The sequence below is a fragment of the Aphelocoma coerulescens genome (assembly GCF_041296385.1).
Source record: "Aphelocoma coerulescens isolate FSJ_1873_10779 chromosome Z unlocalized genomic scaffold, UR_Acoe_1.0 ChrZ, whole genome shotgun sequence".
Classification (NCBI taxonomy): domain Eukaryota; kingdom Metazoa; phylum Chordata; class Aves; order Passeriformes; family Corvidae; genus Aphelocoma; species Aphelocoma coerulescens.
The window spans coordinates 53,843,595-53,863,943 of record NW_027184085.1 but is presented as its reverse complement, the minus strand read 5'-3'; the positions used below and the strand labels follow the sequence as shown (position 1 = coordinate 53,863,943).

The 20,349-nt window shown below is 44.2% G+C and overlaps 1 protein-coding gene across 3 annotated transcripts in view; it reads right to left on the bottom strand.

The window, feature by feature from the left end:
* Positions 1 to 19,208, bottom strand: part of SVEP1 (sushi, von Willebrand factor type A, EGF and pentraxin domain containing 1) — a 126,228-nt gene extending 107,020 nt beyond the window's left edge. For all 3 annotated transcript variants that reach the window (XR_011147880.1, XM_069002437.1, XM_069002438.1), the window contains exon 1: positions 18,417 to 19,208. Coding sequence is in view for 2 of the 3 variants with exons in the window: in XM_069002437.1 (XP_068858538.1) it covers positions 18,417 to 18,941 (525 nt within the window). In the remaining variant the exon portion in view is untranslated. The remainder of the gene's footprint in view (positions 1 to 18,416) is intronic.
* Positions 19,209 to 20,349: the final 1,141 nt, after the last annotated feature.

The following is a 20,349-nucleotide window of genomic DNA, read 5'->3' as shown; positions in this document are numbered from 1 at the left end:
AAGATTCCACCTACATGCAGATTGCTCCAGCAGAATATGATTTCAACTTGTGATTGTGTCATAACATGTACAGAAGGGGGAACAAAGCTTTATTTTGGAAGGATGTGGCTTGGCAATTTCAGTAGTATCCTTCAGCACTCTTTCCCTTGGTGCATGACAGAAAGCTTCACACACTTTGCAGATGAAGGTAGTGGATAGCATTCCACATTGCCCTGGTTCTTCAGCAGTTAATGCTCATAATCAGTAGTAATCAAACTTCCATGTTTTCCCTAAGCACAGAGACATGTCTGCATGGCCAGTGAACAAATGAGCTTGAGCCCCAGTAGTCTAGACAGGACTACAGATATCTCAGGACTATTTAATTCTGACTAGCAAATAAGCAGGGATTTTTGTTTTACAAAATTAGACTGCTACAAAAGCCCTCTGAAACTCCTGGAACACAGACATGACTTTCCATGTAATCAAGTTCTGGGTCCCATGAAAAATTACTTAGCAAGCCCTTTTAAAAGATGTGTGTTTGAGTAAGTGGAAAGCCATCTTTGAGGAGCAAATGACTGTTTTTGAGGGGAAAATATGCCTTAGCTATGTGACCCTCAGGTAATGCAAGAGACCAGCATCTTTTCTGTCCTCTGCATCCCAAAGGGCTACCGCCTCTTCAGGACAGCACTTCTGTCACACAGACACGAATTTAGCCAACAGTTAAGAGAACAGGAAGCTGTCTTCCTGCTACCCAGATGACTTGAATACTCAGGGAATCTGACAGGAGAAACAGACAGACAAACAGACAAGATTGCTACACATTGCCCCTAGAAATCAAAACAAAACAAAGCCACTGATCAGCTTGGCCCTCATGTCTTGCAGCTGTAACTCTAGACACAGAATCCCTGCTGTATAAAAGCAGATGAAAACAACAAGGGAAGGAAAGAAACATTCAACATGGGGGGGCAGAGAAGAGGTGGGGGGTGGAGACCAAAGTCTATTTTTAAATCATTTGCGTATGTCCGTTGGTCCACTCAGTATTTTGTTTCTTTTTGTGAAGACAAGAGGACAGGCCACCATCCTGTCAGAGCTGCTGACAATACAAGTACCAGTCTCCATTCCTCTTCTCTTGCATATTTGTGCAGCATTTCACATAATTTTTGTTTTCACTAACCCTGACTTACATCCCTCTATTCTGAGAAACCTCTCTCCTTCCCTCTCCAGAAAGTTGTTTTGAAAGCTGTTTTTTCCCGAACAGAAAGTTCATGTATTTTAAAATGTTTGTTCAACCCCTAAACTTGTTTAACCCCTAAACTTGTAGGTACACACAGAGATTGTTCACCAGCCCCTGCCATCTTCCTGGACTGTATCTACATAAAGACTTTTTTTTCATGACAAGGCTTTTCAGTCTCTTCATAAATTGTCAGGTTCTTCAATAAATACAGTTTAAAAGCCCTCTAAATGGTACTAGTAAGTTAAAAGGATCCTGAAAACCTGTTTCTTTGACAGGAATATCCACATCTGCTTCTGATTTTACCATCAAATAAAACTGAGCACCAACCATAACTCAAAATACAGGGCTGGACAGCCTGTTTAATTGAGAATTTAGCCCATTTGGTCACTACCATAAATTAATAGGGGAAAAGTACAAACAAAACAGAACAGCTAGTGCTCTTGATAACTGAAGAAAATTCATGGGGCCACTACAAATACGTAGTCTTTTACCATTTCAGTAACTGTTTTCTTGTCTACACTTCCTTCAGAGGAGTAGTAGATCAGTCACTTTCAGTAATCCTTCCAGATCTTAAATAAAACATTCTTTCCACATTAGCAAAAAGTTATTACCATCTGTATTTTGTTCAGTGACTGTTTAGTGTGTACAAATATCTGGCAGTCTAACCAATTTTTTTTGTGCCAATAAAAGTCCTTAGAATTAAAAAATGAAGTCTTGTGCAACAAAAAAGTTATCATAAAAAATCCTCCTCTAGAAATTCACTACTGTAATGGAAAACTAAATCCTATCAGAGCAGTCACAAAACCAGCTAAATTCTAACTACTGTGTTTTAAACATTAACATGGAGTCTGTAATACAAAATTAGGAGATGAGAAGTATCGAAGGGCAAAGACTTCTTCAGTCACTTGACAGCCACAGCGATGATGTTGTCAAAGGTTCTTTGTTACTGCCTCAATTACATCTTCTGCGTGTAATCCATAAACATATGGTCTTGGCCCTGATTCCTGTCCTTCCTCTCTCTCTTGATTTTAAAGAAGATTCTGACCATACAGGACTGGATATTAATGTATCTATGGAAACAAGTAGAAATGGGTTACCCTCTCTCACTTTACAGACCAAGCCTCTGATAATAGGCTTGACAGCCCCAAGATCCTTGCCAAGAGAAGCCTGCTTTAAATGCTTAGGTTGGAACCTAGCCCTCAAAAGAACATTATCCAACATTCACCTTGTAGGAAAGACACTACCTAAGGGCTACAAAGCAAATCTTATTTGTTACAGGTCAGGAAGAACCACCACTGCATCTCAGAAGCAAACCAGAAAGCTCTCCACTAGAGAGCCATTCAGCTCTGCTACACCAGGAGAGCACTTACACTGAATTTCTTTTCACTTTAGGAATTACATAAATCATACACACCAGGGGATGAGTTCTGCATAGAATGAGATGATTATTTTTCTCAGAGGATCACTTATTCAATATAAAAGAAATAATTTCCATTTTATAATATTACAGAATTAATTTAACTACCTATAATGCAACATATTCACTATTAAACTTATAATAAAATGAGTAAATGTTAGTTTATTACAAAAAACACTGCATAGATTTGATCCATATATTAATGAGAATATTAAAACAGTACATCCTAATTTATCATAGGTGGCTTCAGAAGCAGATCAGCATTTTATTCACGAAGGAAAATGGCAATGCCAAATCTCTTTGCCAAGCTCAACTTTTGCTTCAAGACTTCTTTGTTTTTACCCTTCCTGCAGGTAAAAATGTCCAAATCTGACAGGAGATAAATATTCTATTAAAAAAAATAACCAGTACTGTGACCAAACATAGCTTTTGGTAGAGCTGAGGCATCTTATCACTGAATCCAGAGCACTCCTGGGGAACACGGTCATCTCACAAGAGTAATGCAGAGCTAGCGGGTAACAAATACAGTTCCTCTTCATCATGAAACTGTTGCCAGGTGAATAATTATTTGCACCTTTAACACAGTGCTTATTCTTCAAAAACCACTGGCCTATGGAACCACACAATACTTGCTCTGTAGGAAGAACTAGAAAGCAACCAACCCACTTGTGGAAACTTTTACCAGTTCACCAGGCAGTCAGGTATGACTTTGGGATTGCCCACCACCCCAAAGGACAGAAAATATGCACAGAGGGAAGGGAACATAAGCTAATGACTTTGGGAAAATTATTATCTTATGTATGTTTTTTTCTGGAAAAACCTATGAATATGTATGTAAAATATAGTATATGAACAGGAGCTTTTTCTGTACTCAGCATGCATGGTATTTTGGAGGAGATATCCCCTCATGCATCCAACCAAATAAAGAATGCATGCTTCTTAAAGTTACATTGATGCTAAGGAGTTTTATTTTACTGATTTTTGGTAACAATACAAATGTTGTTATTCCTCTGCACAAAGGACCTGGCTACACCTCCTGAGTTCCCTCTCTAAAACAGCAAAGGTCTGATTTCACCGTGTTTTCTTTCGGTCACTATACACCGCTATTTTCACTGCTCCAATCAAATGAATCTTATCCTCTCTTTAGGCTTCATGAAATGAACTAAAAGATATTCCACAGTTAGTGGTTTTGGCTTACATCCTTTCCCACTCTCTTCTGCACTGCTACACTGGCTCTAGAGAATGAACTGTTACCTATCTAGAAGAATTTAACTAATTTTAAAGCTTCCCTTGGATAGTCCCCTACCAAGAAATCCACTCTTAATTCAGAGAAAAGAGGTATCTATAGAAATAATCTGGATATTTAAAATATTTAAATAGTTCCTTCAGTAATTGGCAGGCATGACCTGAGTAAATCTTACAACTGTGTCAGACAACCCCACTATATGGATGAAAGCACACAGGCGAAAAAGCCAGGCATGCTCATGGCCAGGACATGCAGGGACATGACATCTGAGGAAAGAGTGACAGATCTAGTAATATTCAGATGGGGGAAAAGAAGGCTTAAGGTCGTCTTATCCATGCATACATATTAATACTTAAAGAGGGGGAAAGTAAAGAAGATGTATACAGAATCTTCTAATTAGTATAATGAGGCAAGAAGCACATATTTAAATACCAACATTCCACTTAACTAGAGGAAGAAACGTTTTTTGCTGCAAGAGTGATCAACCGTTGAAACAGGTTTCCCAGAAAGTTTATGGGTTCTCCATCCCTGGATATATTCAAACTTAACTTAGACACAGTCCTGAGCAACCAGGACAAAAGCCTAAACAACCCAAAATCACCACTGGCTTTGCAATGACAGGAGCTACTATATAGAATCTTGATTCACACAGCTGTGTTAGGACTGTGGGGTCCAGTGATTTGAAATTGTGTGGCTTGCAGTTTTGAGCTCTGAATTAGAAAGAATAGAATGCAGGAAACAACTAACATACATATCCTTCATCTTCTGTCATCCTGAGGTCTCTAAACAGGGCATTAAAAAGCAAGGCATGTTATGTACACAGATATTTTCTGAGCTCTTGGTGCTATATAACCTTTAAACAAGTTTATAAAGACTTTGCAAAGTTGCTGGAGGCCCTTATATGCTGCTATGTTGTGTGCTATATTCAAAATATCATTTTGCTAATAGATCTCAGTTTGATATGAGAAATGAAAAAACTTTGTTTTCTTTGTCTGTGAGCAATTTCCATCATTAATATAGCAAAGATGTTATTTGATTTCTCGAGTATTGCTCTGGTCCTCTGCTAATAATAAAAATAGGGACTCAAAAAAATATTTTACTGAATATGTAACTGATTTTCAGACCAAGGATTCACATCACTATTGGCTAGTACATCTGCCAAATATTTGTTTCTTTTGTGTTTGCTTTAAATATTTATTATTTTAAAAAAGCAGGGAAAAGGCAGAAAAGCTGAACTGAATTAATTGATTCCAAAAGGCCAAAAACAATTCATGACCTCGCCCATCTACTGCCACCTGTCACTGCTTAATTATCATCTGAATAAATTTTTTTTGTTCCAGGACGGCTAGAATTGAACAACACTAACACGAAGTTATCACTGATAAGAGATGTCCCAGACCAACTGGGTGTGGGGGAGTGTTTACAGACTACTGCTTACATTCAAGGAGGCTTTTCATCTTTCTGGTTGAGGTTGCCAGTGAGACCTTGAACCAGAGGGAGTATCATAATTTAAACAAGAGCTTTTGTTTCAGATTGTGTTAATGGCATAGAGACGTAAGCAGGGTGCTGGTCCTACAAAGAACCTGTTGCTAAAAGCAATAATAAAAACAATAGTGCTTTTAATTTCTGCATCTAGAGAAGTCAGAAAATTCTGAGCATCACAAACATGCTGTCTCACCTGCAAAATCTGACTCACAAATTCCAGTAACACGTGGAATTGGGGTACAAAGAATCACAGAACATGCAAAACAAACACACAGAAGTTTAATGCTGAGGCTTATGTCAGGAAATTCTGCTAAATATAATGTATTTTGCTGTAAAGGCCTCTTGTAAGCCTACAAAATTGATTTAAAATAAACAACTTATTTTGTCCTGACTTGTTCAAAATTTTAATGCTGGGGATTTACTTCTTCTCTCAGAACAAATCACTCCAACTTTTCTGGTTTGTCTTTGTATCTCTGAAGCAAAGGACTTGCTAAAACTGATTTCTCTGTGAAGGTGCTAACTTTTAAGGACTGAGGATCAGAAGGTGCTTATTGTCAGACCCTTCCAGAAATGGCTCTGAGATGACAACAAAAAATGTTTTTCTCATGAAAATGAATCTCTATTCCTGAAACATTTAGGATGATATTGTCCAGATACCATAGTGGTGAAAGATCTCATTCATTGTGTTGTTGATTCAGATATTACATCTGTGAGATTTGTTTTATTTTGTGCAGCAGTATCTCAAGTTTCTCACCTTTCCTCTACCTCTGTACGTTACACTGGGAAATGGCTAAAGGCTTTGTGGTACTGTGCTGAAAATAGAGAGTGTGCCTTCTAAGAGAGGTCTGTTTGGCAGATATGGAACACAGTGGATGCCGGCACTCCTTTCTCTTCACATTCCCAAACTTCCACTCTGTAGATACAAAAATGCTGCTAGCAAGGATTTTCTTGCTATTTTCTAAGTCCGTGAGAGACTTTTCTCTCTCACAGAAGAGGTGGCAGGGAATGTAAACAACCAAGCCACCTACAACCTTGGAAAGTCTTCTTTATGGCATAGTAGAAAAATATTTTGACAATGGATGTTTTAGGATTTTAGCCAATCACCCCCAAGGGGTGGCTGATCCTTTGTCCAATTAGACTATGAAGAAAAAAAGTCTATAAAAGAGTTTGTAAAATAATTAAATAGATCAATCTTGCTGCACAATTCCTGCCTGCTGGATCTTCTCTCCTCCTCCTCCCTATGGCTGCAGGACAGGGTGATATACCCTAGGGCCCAGGCCTGCGGTAATATTTGGTGTTGCCCGACGTGATCTGGACTCTCTGACGTGTCCTGCACGCTGCGAGCCAAGCCGAATTCCTCTAGAGGTACGCTGTTCCCCTTCCCCCCCGGGACCGGGAGGTCCGACAGGACTGAGAAATGGCAAACAGCGGCTCACAAACCGAAGCTGCGATGCTGGTCTGGAAAGGTGTGTTTAGCATATTGCGCACCTCCATTCCTGAAAACTCAGTTCGGGAATTATTAGATTGGGCTACCTTAAAAGGGATTTCCATGGACAGAGATAGTGCCCTGGACTTTGCCTTATGGCAGGAACATGGCTGTGCTGTCCGACACGAGCTCCCGACTGGGGACTCAGCAGCGTTAGAATTATACAAAACCTGGCGTTCATTATTTATCCGGCTGACAGACCTTGACTGTGACAGCAGGGCTGGCTCGCCTATCTCGGTGATGAGTGACGGAGGAATGTCCGAGGGGGGCCCCGCTGACTGGGCTTCCGGGGCAAATGATGGTAGATTCGGAAAAACCCCCCCGGCAGAGCCTGCGCTGGCTCACCCTGCACAATCGCAGGACTCCGCATCCCCCAGGGACCCCGTGCCGCCAGAGGCGGAAGTGTCAGGGCAGTGGGAAGGCACACAGCCTGCCTTGCCATTCGGCTGAGCAGCAGCCACGGCTTATCCAGGGCCGCAGATCAGCGGCTTACCCAACTGGACCCCCAGAGCAGCTCCTAGCTCGGTTGCGTATGCACCTGAATCTAACTTCTTAGCCGGCGTAGCGCCGGGCATGAGTGCTCCGAGACTGCCTGGCTGTGGTCTGCTGCCCTCCTTGCTGCTGGACTGTTCTGCGCAGTTGCAGAACCGAGCCATCGACCTTTTAATGCAGCATCTGCCTTTGCTGACAGAGTTACCGAACATATCCCAAAGGCTGGAGGACCTGTTCAGCTTGCTAAAGCAGCAGATGCCAGAGCCACCCTGCTGTGTGGGGCGCGCTGAGCCCATGCTGCCAGCACCACCCATGCTGCCCGCGGGAGACGCGGCTCCAAACCAGGAAGTGGTGCGGCCGGCGGCGAAACCGGAAGTAGCGCTGCCGTGGGAAAACCTGGAAGTGGCGGAGGCAGCGGAGCGGCGGCCGGGGGCAGCGGTGCCGGGTGGGGCCGCAGAGCAAGAAACAGGAGCAGAGACAAGCGCGGCACCGAGTGCGGCTGTAGCCCCAGAGACGGCGGCAGCAGTTCCAGTACCGGCTCGGTCGGAACTGGCTGAGATGGCACCCTGTAAAGAAGCTGCTGTCCAAACTGCAGCGCAGCCAGCTGCAGTCTGTGCTGTCTGTTCTGCCTCTAGCGAACTTAGCCAAAGTGCCCCCCTCCGTCCATTTCTGTTCACTCCCAGCACCTCAGAGTTGCCTTTGCTGGATGACTCATCATCAGGCAGTGAGGCAGATGAGGTTCGGGCCCCAGGTCGTCAGGCGGCTGTAGCCGCGCGGCGAAGAAAAAGGCTGCGCCGGTCTCGCCCCTGGACCTTTCAGGACTGCACAGTAACAGTGCGTCCGACCCACTACAATCGCTTCTCAGAGTCAGTTAAGATGCGAGCATTGGAGGAGGGTGACTGGAGGTTATTGGAAACACTTGGAATGCCAAATAGATCTGAGGATTCTGGAGGTAACTGGGGAGCTGTTAAACTTCACCCACAGGCTGTGCCAGAAGTTCAGGATGGTAGTGCTTCCCCTAAAGGCGAGATCCAAACTTTCCCAGTGTATAAGGCTCTCCCAGATTCAGGGGAGCATGACAAGCATGAGGCAATTGCTTGGAAGGTTGCCCAGGACCTCCAATCCAAGGTGGCACAATATGGGCTAGGTTCTGCTGAGGTTATGCAGATAATAAGGGTGATAAATACAGATTTGCTTTCTCCATTTCATATCAGACACTTAGGTCAAATTCTATTCCAACCTGTACAATTTACAGTTTTTGAGAAAACCTGGAGAAAGCTGGCCAACAAGGCTGCATTAGGGAATATGCAGCTCCCTGCTGCCGATCCTAGACGGATAGCAGGAATGGATGCTTTGATGGGGACTGGTCCCTTCTCTGATCCCAGTCTACAGGGTACCTTGTCCTCTAGCGTCCTGCAGCAAGCTCAACAGGTCGGCATGGCTGCCCTGTTGAAAACCAGAGTTGTCTGTGCCCAGAAAGTGATATACTGAAATAGTTCAAGGCAAATCAGAGTCATTCCTCTCTTTTGTAGAGAAAGTCGCTGCTTCTCTCGAGAAGCAGGTTGAGGATGACGGGTTAAGACAGATGTTGTTAAGGCAGTTAGTGAGGGATAACGCAAACGAGGAGTGCAGAAAAATCAGATGCCTTACCAGGGGATCCTGAGGTAACAGACATGGTCAAAGCCTGCGCTGAGGTGGGATCTGGGAACCAGAAAAGGTCTGCTTTGGCTGCTTTCCTGCAGCCTGTTCACGCATCTTCTGGTTGTGAACCAAAGCAACCAAAACAGGCGAAAAAATGGAAGGGGCCTCAGCCAAGCCAAAAAGAGAACATAGCGATCCCCCAGTGCAAGAGGTGTGGCAGGCCAGGCCATTGTACGGGCTACTGTAGATGCCGGACTCATGCCGATGGTCGGCCTTTGTCGGGAAACTTCCGCCGGGGTGCAAGGAGGGGGAATTGCTCTCCGATGCAGTCGCTCCCCCAGAGAGTGGCACAGGTACAGGCACAGGCCTACCCAGCCACCCTAGAGACAGCACCCAGGGATCAGACGGCACCCACGGATCAGATGGGTTTGACGTCCACACCGCAGCCGCAGTCGTCTTAGACTCTAGCGGTATTTATAAGGTTCCCTTGGATGCATATGGACCCTTAGCCCAGGGATCCAGTGCGATGCTGGTGGGAAAACCTGATGTTGCCCATCAAGGAATCTTAGTGCACTCAGGAGTTATTGACGCTGACTTTAAAGGTCAGATTTGCGCTATGGTCTCCACGCAAAAAACCCCTGTAACTATTCCTGAAAAGACCTGCCTTGCTAAATTAGTGCCTTTTAAGTCTTGTGTCCCCAGGGTAGAACAAACTCATGAAGATAACGGCAGTGGATCTACGAGACTTCCGCAGGCCTTCTGGACTGCAGACATCTCTGACCAAAGGCCACAGATGACATGTACCCTGATCCTGCCGAACGCCCGTCCACCCCGGATTCAGCTTCAAGGTTTGATTGATACGGGTGCTGATGTAACTGTCATCTCCTTCTCTGCGTGGCCTCCCTCATGGCCTTTAGCCCCGGTGGGATCGGCCATCGCAGGATTAGGAGAAACCACACAGAGCTATTTAAGCGAACGGCCTGTGGTGGTGAAGGACTCAGAGGGGCACCCAGCTATGATTAGGCCTTATGTTGCTACCACTTCCCATAATCTTTGGGGACGGGATGTGTTGGCAGCTTGGGGCGTACGGATTGGGACAAATTTTTAGCAGGGGTCACTGTGTGTAAGGGCGCACAGTATCCTACACTGCCTTTGCAATGGTTGATCAACACACCAATCCGAGTCAGACTCTGCTCAGTTAGTTGAATTAAGAGCTGTTATCATGGCTTTTCAATGATTCTCACAGGAACCTTTGAATTTGGTTACTGAAGCTGACTAGAAAAAGCTTTGTATACAATTAATCACCTTACAGTACCGCAAAATTCAAATAATCCTGTTATTCTGAATCATTTTTTCTCATTGCAGTCTGCAGGCGAGAGACAACTGCCCCGGGCAAAAGTCTGGGTGCGGAATTTACTCACTAACCAGTGGGAAGGCCCACATGAGCTTATCGTTTGGGGTCGTGGGTATGCTTGCGTTTCCACAGATACCGGGATACGGTGGCTACCTTCAAAATGCATTCGCCCTGACCTACAGCACCAGAGGCAGAACAGGCAACCTCCAAATGATGGCCAGAACACCAACCATCCAAATGGCGACCAGAATGTAGATCATCAGCCTAATGACTCTTCTGATGATGACCAGGATGTCAACCATCAGGCAGATGGTCCTTCTACAAGCAGAGACTGGGATGGTCCTTCCACAAGCAGAGACTGAACTTTAAAATTCTTGTTATGAAGTCAGATAGTTAAAGCCTTAAGGACATATTTAGAATTAATAACTGATGTAGATTTTTATTTAGGATTAATAGTAGAGTTGTTATCTTAAAAAACAAAAAGGGGGAATTGTAGATACAAAAATGCTGCTAGCAAGGATTTTCTTGCTATTTTCTAAGTCCGTGAGAGACTTTTCTCTCTCGCAGAAGAGGTAGCAGGGAATGTAAACAACCAAGCCACCTACAACCTTGGAAAGTCTTCTTTATGGTATAGTAGAAAAATATTTTGACAATGGATGTTTTAGGATTTTAGCCAATCACCCCCAAGGGGTGGCTGATCCTTTGTCCAATTAGACTATGAAGAAAAAAGTCTATAAAAGAGTTTGTAAAATAATTAAATAAATCAATCTGGCTGCACAATTCCTGCCTGCTGGATCTCCTCCTCCGTATGGCTGCGGGACACGGTGATATACCCTAGGGCCCAGGACTGTGGTAATACCACTCCTTACTTCACACACAGATGGCTGAGAGATCACAGGTCAGGATGGGTGCTGTACACTGTGCAGTGCAGATCTTTCCAGGCAGGAACATTCATCTCAGTTCTCAGAGACAGAAGTTATGAAAATGCCAGATGTGCTCTGATCATGTAACCTTGTAAGGCCTAGGATTAGACCAGCTTCCTGTAGCCCAGGGAAATGGGCTGAGATAGGTATATGATGGCAAGACAAAAAACAAGTACAGTTTCCCCGCTTCTTTCCTTTCTGCTAGTACTCAATTCAGCAATGACAGACACAGAACACACTCCTTTGTTATGAAAGGAGTATGTTCTCCTAGGGTTGCTGCCTTCTTTTCAGAAAGTTATAGTTCACTGCCTTTGTCTTTTTATGCTTAGCACATGACAACAACTTGAGAACATCAGCAAGGCTAGAATATGCTAACAGTGGTAGAAAGGATCAAAATAAAAGGCTGTGTCATACAAATGAAAGGCATACTTCAGATGACTAATTTCCAAAACTTCAGGAAAATCTACACCATTGTAAAATATACTGGCCAACTGCCCAGTTACTTGGGATCTCTCTTATACAGTGTGAGGGTCTCTGCTTCTGAAAAGCCCCCAATGTGCATGTGGCATTTCCCATTCAAAGAAGATGGGAAAGTGGGAGAATGTCACCTCATCATTATCTCATTCAATTATATCATACACAGCTTCACAAACAGGTACGCTTTGTAGGTGGAAGTCATAGAGTGTCCTATGCAGTTATGCAAGGGATCAAACAATGTACCCATATGCATCATTTCAGCCTTAAAACTTCATGAAGAACACCCAGAAAACAGAGACAGTCTTGGAAACTAACTGGAAACTAATAAAACCTGATGCACTTTCCACAAACTGCAAGATATTAATGGAGACTGTGTTAGATTAAATCTAATGTATCATTAAAATTCTTCCTTCTGCTGGCTAAAACCACAAACAGAACCATAGAATTGTTTAGGACGGAAAAGGCCTGTAAGACAACCGAGTCCAACCATTAATTTGACACTGTCAGGGTTACTTGGCAGCAACATCGCCAAGCCCATGACTAAATCATGTCCCAAAGTGCTACATCTACATGTCTTTTAAATACCTCCAGGGGTGGTGACTTAAATGCTTCCAGGGGCAGCCTGTTCCAAGGCTTGGTAATCCTTTCAGTTAGAAGAAATATTTCCTAATATCCCATCATAACTTTCCGTGGCACAACTTTAGACCATTTGCTTTCACCCTATCACTTGCTACTTGGGAGAAGAGACCAACATCCACCTTGCTTCTCAGGTCCAAAACAAAATACAGTCTAGCTTATGTATAGTTTTCAACCATTGTGGTCTCTGTTGTTGCAAAATCCTTCTAAAATGGATTAATCCTCATATTGGTTTGCCTAGCTCTTAGGTTCTTATATTTTTAAAAATAAGTTCTACAGAACAGTTTGGAGGTGTGACGGCACAAGAAAAGCCAATCTTCTTTTACTAGCAGCTCTGAATACTGCTGATCAAACTCACAGCCATGCAACAAGTAGTAAACAAGATGCTATAATAAGCGTCTCAAAAATTGAAGAACAACAAGAGAACAGTAGCTTCTGTTGGCTGATTTGTCATTCTCAAAGACAACACATTGCATAAGCACAGTACTTGGTCAGAAGTTGTGCAAAAGCATAAACATAGGTAGTAACCTCAATGCCTTCATGCCTTCACGGCTTAATCCATGTTTTAGTAAGCTATAGATTTTGCATGAAAGTAACCTAAACCATTCTCTCTGATAACAATTCCTTTTATAAAGCTTGCCTTGTTGCTACTTATGTCTAGTAGTAGCATGAACATTTTGTTGGAGTATAGTCAAAAGTATAAACCCCATGGTTTGGGGTGGCGTGCAGTACAAAATGATAAAGAGAACTAACAAGTGAGTTTTTTGAGTCATGAAAGACAATTCTTTAAAAGGTTATGAAGAACAGATCACTTACTGGTATTTTTTGCCTTTTTTTCATCAGAACTACTAAGTGTACTACTTCTAGGGGAACTGGAGAAAGAAGAATATAAAAAAAAATCTGTGAGATTAAGCAGGCGTTTAGTTCAGGGTATGTGTTTCAAGGCACTTGCATCTTTCTACATAACCAATGAAGAGTGTGACACTGGAGTAAAAGCCTCAATGCACCTAATGCAGAACTGCCATATAGAGGCACTGCACATGGGGACAATCCTACCAGTGGTGTCTACTGGAATACAGACTCCCAGGATGAGGCACTTCAGTCAGCGCCTGAAGCCAGGCAGTCTCTCTTCAGTACCTCACACTGACAAACACATTTTACCTCAATGAAGAGAAAAGGCAGAAGAATATCTTGCAGAATCCTTCAGTGCTTCTTATAATGCACATATTCAAAAATTTTTTTTAAAAAAATGCACTTAAATTAAAGGGAAGATAATAAGTGGCTAATCTGCTGAACACCAGACTTCCAAATTATATGCTTCTGTTTAGATGAAAATGCAAGACACAATTTTGTAAGCACGAACAGTTCAATTTCCCAAGAACAGATTTTCAACCAAAGAAAATATTAACCATGATTAGGCAGCCCCAGATATGATGCTAAAAAGACAACTTTTTGCTTGTTCTGGCCAAAAAGTCAGAAAAAAAAATTACTTAATAACTTCTTAAGGCAGGTACATTTCAGGCTTGGTCTAAGAACAATGAACAATGTGCAGATATGTATCTTGCCTCTGACCCTGCCTTATTAATCTTTTGAACAAATCCCATGCAAGGCTGCAGTATGCAGGACCAGTACTCTTCACAAACACCACTCTTCACTGATTAAAACTGGCGATTTAGAGCTGACACTAGTGATGGCTGACAGGAATGCTACTTTCAGTTTGGAAATCCCTAACTACCAGCTCTGCAGTTTCAAAGGTGACCACAGAGGTAAACCAGGTTGACTTCATTTTTTTCTTCCACTGTATCTTTAACACAGACTCCCAAGGCCATATCAAAACTCAGAGAGGCCCAGTGCTGTCAACCAGTCAGTTAGCTCTACTTGACCTAAGCCATCATCAGATATTTAGAGCATGATGCCAAAGACAGCCTAGAATCTGCTACTCTCTCATTATTAGCTGCTGATTTTGCAGAGCTCATAGGAATAAAAATCCACAAACACATTCTGGATAACTGGACAACATACACGACTCTGAATGTTCATGTTCTCAGTGAGAGGGCACTACTTTTTTTCAAATAAAAAAAACTTTAACCAAATATATGATAAGAAAAGATTTTCAGTTCTTTTGCTTCAATTAATCTTTAATTTTAATTTGAAAACGAGATTCTGAATCTGAAAATGCATTGAAAATAAAAGCTAATTTTCCTCGTGGGTAACAATGCTGCATCTTGTACTTTTGTGCTTTTGTCTTAAAGAAGAAACAAAGACACCAATACTATTTAAACAAGCATTAAATAAGCATTAGAACTGTTTTTCCTAAACTGATATGTGCTTACATTCTTTTGAGGGACATTTTTTAATATTTATTAATTATAACACAGAGCACAGAACTTCACATGCTGGTTGGACATTCGTCATGCTCCCTCAAGATCACATTAGATCCAATCACCAGATTTCAGAGACCAGATTCTCAGAAAATATGTCACCTTATTATGTAGGTGACAAACCTTCCACTTGCATATACCTATACCTATACTGACTTCAGTGGAGTGAAGATGAATTACAAAACCAAAGCAACTATTATTATTTTAACACAGAAGAACTCCCAAAGGCTCCCTCAGCTACTGCTTTGCCAGACTTTTTATAACAATTGACTTGTCTAAGGCTGAGTACTATCTCTGACTTCCGTTCAATAGTAGTGCACACCTACATCTTCTACTTCAATTATGAAGAGAAATCGTTTCCATTTTACTTCCATGGAAAGACAGAAATAAGACAATCTTCTTCTTAAAGATATAATTTTATTAAGATGTTGCCACATGGAGTAGCTTAAATAATTTTTATTTTCATCTTTTTTTTTCAGCTCACCAAAACCAATGCAGCTTCAGGATGTTTAAACTGTTCATCAATAAAGATAGCACACCAATGCTGGCATACATATAACTGTGACTCTCAGCTGCTAAGACAAGAACACACCATTAAACTTCCATCACTACGTGATGACCCCTCAGCTCTATTTCAAAACCCATCTGGTAACAAATGCACATCCCTCCCACGAGGTGTAATGGGTGCTGTTAGCAGTGGTTATCTCTCAGGATCAGAAGCTCCAATACAGCTGCCTCTACAGGTCTCTCAACACTTTTCACCACTGAGGTCTTTTGGCTTTATAAGCATTCCTTAAGCATCAGGAGCAGCACTTGCTCAAACCTGTTTGAATTTTCAATTCTGCTTTGGTTCTTTCTTGTTGTCACAACAGCTCTTCAGCTTTCCGTAATGCAATAAGCAATCTGCTTAACATAAGTTGCATGTAGTTTGTGCTGTCCCACCAACTTATGTTGTGAAAAACTGAAGCCAAAGAGTTTTGCATGAACGAGCTCAGTTTCTTCCCCTTTCTAAGACTGTTTGCATGTGCCTTGAAAGAAAGACTCTGAAAATGAGCACTTGCTAGCTCAAGCATGGCATGAAATCACAAACAGGATGGCATACCGAAACATCAAGAGCAGTTCAGCCTTTCTCACCAGGATGCTGTCTCTTGTGGTATATTCAGCATATTTATGTGAATCTCATAGAATTTATCTTTAATCTGCTGGGCAGGAATGTCAAAGCATGGTCCATGTGGCAAAAGTTAGTACAGACAGCTTTGACAAAACACAGAAACTCTGAAATAAACTTGTCTGCAAAGTACCTTTGGAGAGGATGCAAAATTGCAGTGCTAAGGAGAACTCTTATGTTTTCAAAGAAGATGGATGTTACATGGTTGTGCAACAGCTTGTCAAACTGAACAGGTCTGCTTTTAGGATGATGTTAAATGACCAGTTTTTCTGCCACACATTCTAAGACAGCAACTGCTATGTAAATCTTGCTCCTGTTCACTCATGTTCCCAGGTCAGACACTAACTGGCCTGATGACCTTGCAAATTCACTTATCTCTCTGCCTCCGTGGTTTCAGCGGAACTGTCACAGATGTGAATTAATCACTTTTAGACCTACCAATGAAGAGTGCTGCATGATGATTAAAGTGCTGGGATTAGTCTAACAATGCGGTTTCCTTCATTTTCTGTTACGATAACACATAACTGATACAATTCCAGAGACTTTGTAATGCTTTGCAAACACTTTTGAGTTTGGAAAAGAAGCAGAGAAATCTGGTCAGAAGCAGAAGGCACCCCAAATTACAGTGTAAAAGAAAAAAGAATTTAAAATAGACATTTTAGAAAAGTGAAATAAGAAATCATTATGGTTGTACCAAAAGACAGTTAAAAACATTAGGCAGCAGTCTAAGAGTCCAGAGGGAATAGCAGCTTTGTCATACTTAAAAAAACTTTCTAGATTTATTCTTAATGTAGTATTTTAGACTTAGAACAATCATTTTCTGAAGAGTGTCTAGAAAGGAGAGTTCCCTGAAGATGCTAATTTGTCTGACATGAAGAAATCTTACTGAAGAAAACCACAGTACAGTATCTTTAACCAAGAGCCAGTGAGCAGACAGGAATTTAACCTTGTCATTCTATCTTAATTCTCCCTGTCACCATGTGAATATTTTTCTTCCCACATGCTTATAAGACCACAGTGAAAAATGACAGTCATGCTGTTGGAGCCACAAAGTTTAGCTAGGCTCAAGAAACTAAATTGTAGGTTTCTGAAGGGATTTTTTGTTTATTCCACTTTAGAGATATCGTTAGTCAAGATTTTGTATCAAGAAAGCAGATGGTATGTCTTATGCTTATATTTTGTTTTTAATGGTTATTTTAAACTTGTATCATTAACTTTTTCACACAACACCCCTGGGATGGATCTATGTTGAAACATGGATTCACAGTGGAAGATCTAATACAGGGATGTGTCTTCCTAAAGCAGGTTTGGCATGTGCAGCTCTGAGTATAGTAGACAGTGGACTTGCTTTCTCCTGCCAAATGCAAAGAGGAGAATAATCTTTGCCAAGCAGTGACGCACCTCTTGCAATCTCACTCCTCAGCTCCAAATGAGAATGTGTGTGTTTCAAGACAAGTGCACCCAATGCTCAGCTACAGGACACTACCAGAAATTAGATGTAAAAAAAACCCAAAATCAAAAATGAGACCTGGTTTGGTGGTCATTTCTGAACACCAAGGCCAAATGACAAGGAAGACCTGGGCCTAGCCTTGTAAAAAAAGCTTCCTGAGTAGACTGGCAGTCCATGAACCACCTACGGGGAAGTCGCCCCAGGATGATCAAGTGCCAACACATGTCCAGGAGCTGCCTGGACCAAATTTCTGCCATGGGTTTGTATGACAGAACTACAAGTGCTTGTGTTACGGCGTCTGGAAATGTTCCTGGGGACATGCCCCTAGTTATTGGTACAGCGTACATAGACTAAGGGGACCTTTTGTAAGTCACCAGCAATTAAAACAGACACCTGGCAACAATGTGTAGGTATGTCTGACAGCTAGCAGGCACTCAAGTCCTGCTGCCATGAAACCAGGTAGGTGTTTAAGATGCCAGACTTCTGAAATTGAGGCATGGGCTTCATGCCCCTTCAAAGAATGAATTCACACATTTGTTTGCAAGGGTAGCAGAAAACATGGGAGTTGCAGGCGCAGACAACACAGGAAGATAGTGAATAATTGCCCTGACCATACTATTCTGCATCCCACACCACACCATTCCACACCCCATCATGCAGCCCTATACCCCTTGTCACAAACACCCTCGAACAACGCGGAGAACCCATACCCCGCACAGCACAGCACACCGTGCACCGAGCCATCGCACCCCAACACCCCACGCACTACTGCGACTCAGACATCGCCGCGCCTTCCCTCGATGCCGAGACCTCGCCTTACCACAGCGCACCCCGCACCTCACCGGTGCTGCACCCCACGGCACCACCACTCGTTCCTCTCACTGCGCCCCTCACCTCACCCGCCACCGCACATCCCACCGCACCCCTGACCGCACATCCCTCCGCACCCCTGACCGCACATCCCACCGCACCCCGACCGCACCGCCCCGCACCGCGGTGCCGCGCACCCCGCGCCCGGCGCAGCCCCCGCCCGCCGCCCCGTCTCACCGCCGCCTGCTGGAAGGCGCCCTTGGTGTAGGTGCCGCCGCCGCGGTAGGCGATGGCGGGGATCTCGCGTCCCAGCAGGGCGCACTTGTGCTGCTGCGGCCGCCGCCGCGAGATGTAGTCCACGCGTGGCACCACGTTGCTGCGCGAGGAGAAGGTGACGATGGCGACGCGCGTGGCCGCGGGCACCACGGGGAAGTCGGAGAGCAGCTTCTTGACGAAGCGCAGCTCGCTGAGGAAGTTGGCCGGACCCACGCTCGACGACTCGTCCACCAGGAACACCAGCTCCAGCCGCCCGCTGCGCGCCCGCAGACGCCGCACCTGGCGCTTGAAGGCGCGCCCCAGCTTCTCCACTTTGCTCTCCGTCGTGTCGGGCAGCGGCGGCGCCTCCAGGGATGGCGAGGCGAAAGTTGGGGCGCGGAGGAGGGCGCCCGGCTGGCCTCCCGGCCGGCCCTGCGTCGCCGACGGCGACAGGAACAGCGACAGCGACAGCCCCCACCAGCAACAGAGAGCCACCAGGGGCCACATGGCGCGGCGGCGAGCGCAGGGAGACGCTGGCAGCCGCGGAGGAGAGCTGCTGGTCGCCCCCTGACGCCCCACCTCCTCTCTCCTCTGAGGGGCGTCCGGTCTGCCTCTCTGTCTCCCTGCCGGCCTCCCCGCCGTCCCCGCAGATATCCGCGCTCTTTAATCCCCCGCGGCTGAGGCGCTGCCCCTCGCACGCCCCTCTCTCGGTTTTTCGCCCCTCGCCTTTTGGTAACGTCCCCCCCCCGTCCCTCCCCGCCTCCCACCGCCCCGTCCCGCCCCGATGGGTCCCACACGGCTGGCGGGGGCCAGCGCGACAGAGGGGCGGGTGGCGGCCACTGGAAATGCGCCGAGCAGAAGCGAAGGGGGGCGAAAAGGCAGGACCCCCCCCCCGAAAAGTGAGGAGAGCCTTTTCCTCTCCCTCGCCGCGCGGGCTGGAGCTGCTGCTCGCGGGGACGGAGTGAGGGCTTGCACTGACACGTGCTGAATTAATCGTGGTTAATTTAGCCCTTTGTTTTGCGGGGAGGATGCGCCTGCGGCTGGGAGGTTTGAAGGGTCCATATGCTCTGGTCCCGGTCCTGGCTCTGTCACAGTCTCCCTCTCTTGTTCACGGGCACCCTTCAGCCGTCTGAGGGCTCGGTTTTCCTGCTTTCAAGATATAGCAATACTTTATTGATGTACATCTCACAGAAATGACAGCAAGGTGTCCGGATATGCGGGGCGAGTGTCCACAAGGGTGTGTGAATAAAAGCACTGGCATATGTACATCAACATGTGTATGCAAACATATACATGGATGTAGCAACAGCGACAATAAACTGTACTTGTTATGAAAAACTCCTGGCAGCCAAGTGTGACATTATAAGCCATTTCACAGAAGAGGTCCTGTGCTGTCTTGCTGTCTGTGAATCACTTTGGGAGAGAGAGTGTATCTCTTGCAAAGAGACCTCCCGCCAAATTCAGAACCCACTACCCTTCAGCCAGCCAACCTCAGTACAAATTTAATTCTCCAGAATATGATGAGGAAAAAACTTGGGTTTGTTTTAGCCACTGGTTTCAAATTAAACAGTTTTCTACTTAATCAGTGCCATTTCCAGGAGTCTCAGAAAAATTACCCAGGGACTAATTAGCCATGTAAACCTGTTGATTGCAGCTTTCAACCTTTTGTTGGTATTTTCCTTCCTTTACACATTTTCTACTCCTCCTCTCTGCTTGAGTTTGTTTTGTTGACATATCACAGTGAGATGGCATACACAGGTACATTGGCTCATTTGCAAGTTAAGCCCCACGTTTACATTTGATTGAATTATTTATTCTTTATTCACTGAGGCTTTAGCTGATGGAAAATTGATGCAATACTGTCCTTTTGACTTTCCAGCAATACTCAAATTTCACTGCAAATGGCAAGAGACTA